The following is a 1894-nucleotide window of genomic DNA, read 5'->3' as shown; positions in this document are numbered from 1 at the left end:
TCACCACCACCGACTAAATCACCTCCTCCCCCGTACTATTACTAGTCTCCACCACTACCAGTGAAGTCTCCCCCTCCACAATATTACTACTCCTCAATACCACCACCAAAGAAATCACCTCCCCCACCATATCACTACACTTTCCCACCACCACCTGTTAAGTCAACACCTCCTACATACTATTACTCCACGCCACCACCACCCAAGAAATCACCTCCAACTCCAAACTACTACAAGTCTCCTCCACCTCCAACTCATTACTATCCTCCACATCATCAATTTGTGGTCAAAGTTGTCGGAATAGTCTATTGTTTTAGATGCTATGATTGGAAGCACCAAAAAATGTCTCAAGGCAAGAAGCACCTGAAAGGTACCATAGTGTTTATATCATGCCTGTTTTCTTTATTTTCCCTTAATTTTTCATAAGATAAATTATCCAACTATAAATGTGTCGCTTTTTATTTGAATCTTCAATCCTTTTTACTGTCATCGATATCTATAGTTATAATTAATTTTTTAAAACGTCAAGAAAATTACAAGGCAACAACTAGAAGCACTATTTTGACAATTGCATGAAAGTAGTTTGTTCTTGCTTGAAAGAGTATTTACTATGATAAAAACAAGTTGTAATTACCATTTTATATTATGAATACAGGGCATAGTACTGGAGGAAGTAGGGACATATCTAAATCATCATATGTTGAAAGATCTATTAATGTTTTGGTGTTAATTAATGTATTATTTCTGTTTTCACATGGATTAAGGTGCTGTTGTTGAAATAACTTGCAAGGATGGTGACAAGAAAATTGTGAGTTATGGTACCACTAAGATCAATGGCACATTTAGCATCACAGTTGAAGGATTTGAATATCTCAAATATGGAGCAAAGGCTTGCAAAGCTAAACTCCAAAATGCTCTAAAGGATTCGAAGTGTAGAATTCCTACAAAGCTTCGCTGGGGAATAAAGGATGCTCACCTTACAGTAAAGTCAAAGAATAAATATGAAGTTGTACTCTATGCAAAGCCATTTGCTTATGGCTCTAAGACACCTTATGCAGAATGCAAAAAGGCCAAGCCTACACCTGCTCCATACTACTATAATTCTCCTCCACCTCCATCACCGACTTATGTTTATAAGTCACCACCTGCTCCATCACCAAAGTATGTGTATAAATCACCACCTCCCCCAACCCCCACATATGTTTATAAGTCTCCACTACCACCTGCTTACTATTACAAATCTCCGCCGCCACCAACTAAGTCTCCACCACCTCATTATTATTACAAGTCTCCACCTTCACCATCACCAAAACCTACACCAGCATACTATTACAAATCTCCGCCTCCACCAACAAAGTCTCCACCACCTCCTTATTACTACAAGTCTCCACCTCCACCATCACCAAAACCTGCACCAATATATTATTATAAATCACCTCCTCCTCCATCACCATCTCCCCCTCCACCATACTACTACAAGTCTCCACCACCATCATCACCATCACCTCTACCAACCTACTACTACAAGTTCCCTCCTCCACCATCGCTATCTCCACCCCGTCCATATTATTACAAGTCACCACCACCATCATCGCCATATCCTCCACCACCTTACTACTAGAAGTCTACTCCTCCACCACTGCCATCTCTTCCACCATCTTACTACTGCAAGTCTCCTCCTCCACCATCCCCATCACCTCCCCTACACTACTACAACAAGTCACCTCCTCCACCATTGCATTCTCCTCCACCACCTTACTACTACCACTCTCCACCTCCACCAGTAAAGTCTCCTCCTCCACCCTATTACTACAGCTCACCTCCTCCACCCGTGAAATCACCTCCTCCACCAGCATACATTTATGCTTCTCCACCACCTCCAACTCATTACTAA

General features: G+C 41.6%; 1 protein-coding gene across 1 annotated transcript; it reads left to right on the top strand.

The window, feature by feature from the left end:
• Positions 1-342: 342 nt before the first annotated feature.
• LOC107006951 (extensin-like) lies at positions 343-1621 on the top strand. Its single transcript, XM_027913791.1, has 2 exons — positions 343-370; positions 765-1621. The coding sequence occupies exons 1-2, from the start codon at positions 343-345 to the stop codon at positions 1619-1621; spliced, it is 885 nt and encodes a 294-aa protein (XP_027769592.1).
• The last annotated feature ends 273 nt before the right edge of the window (positions 1622-1894 follow it).

The sequence above is a fragment of the Solanum pennellii genome, chromosome 12 (genome assembly GCF_001406875.1).
Source record: "Solanum pennellii chromosome 12, SPENNV200".
Classification (NCBI taxonomy): Eukaryota; Viridiplantae; Streptophyta; class Magnoliopsida; order Solanales; family Solanaceae; genus Solanum; species Solanum pennellii.
Note: the sequence above shows the minus strand (reverse complement) of the source record. Positions and strands in the feature narration are given on the sequence as shown.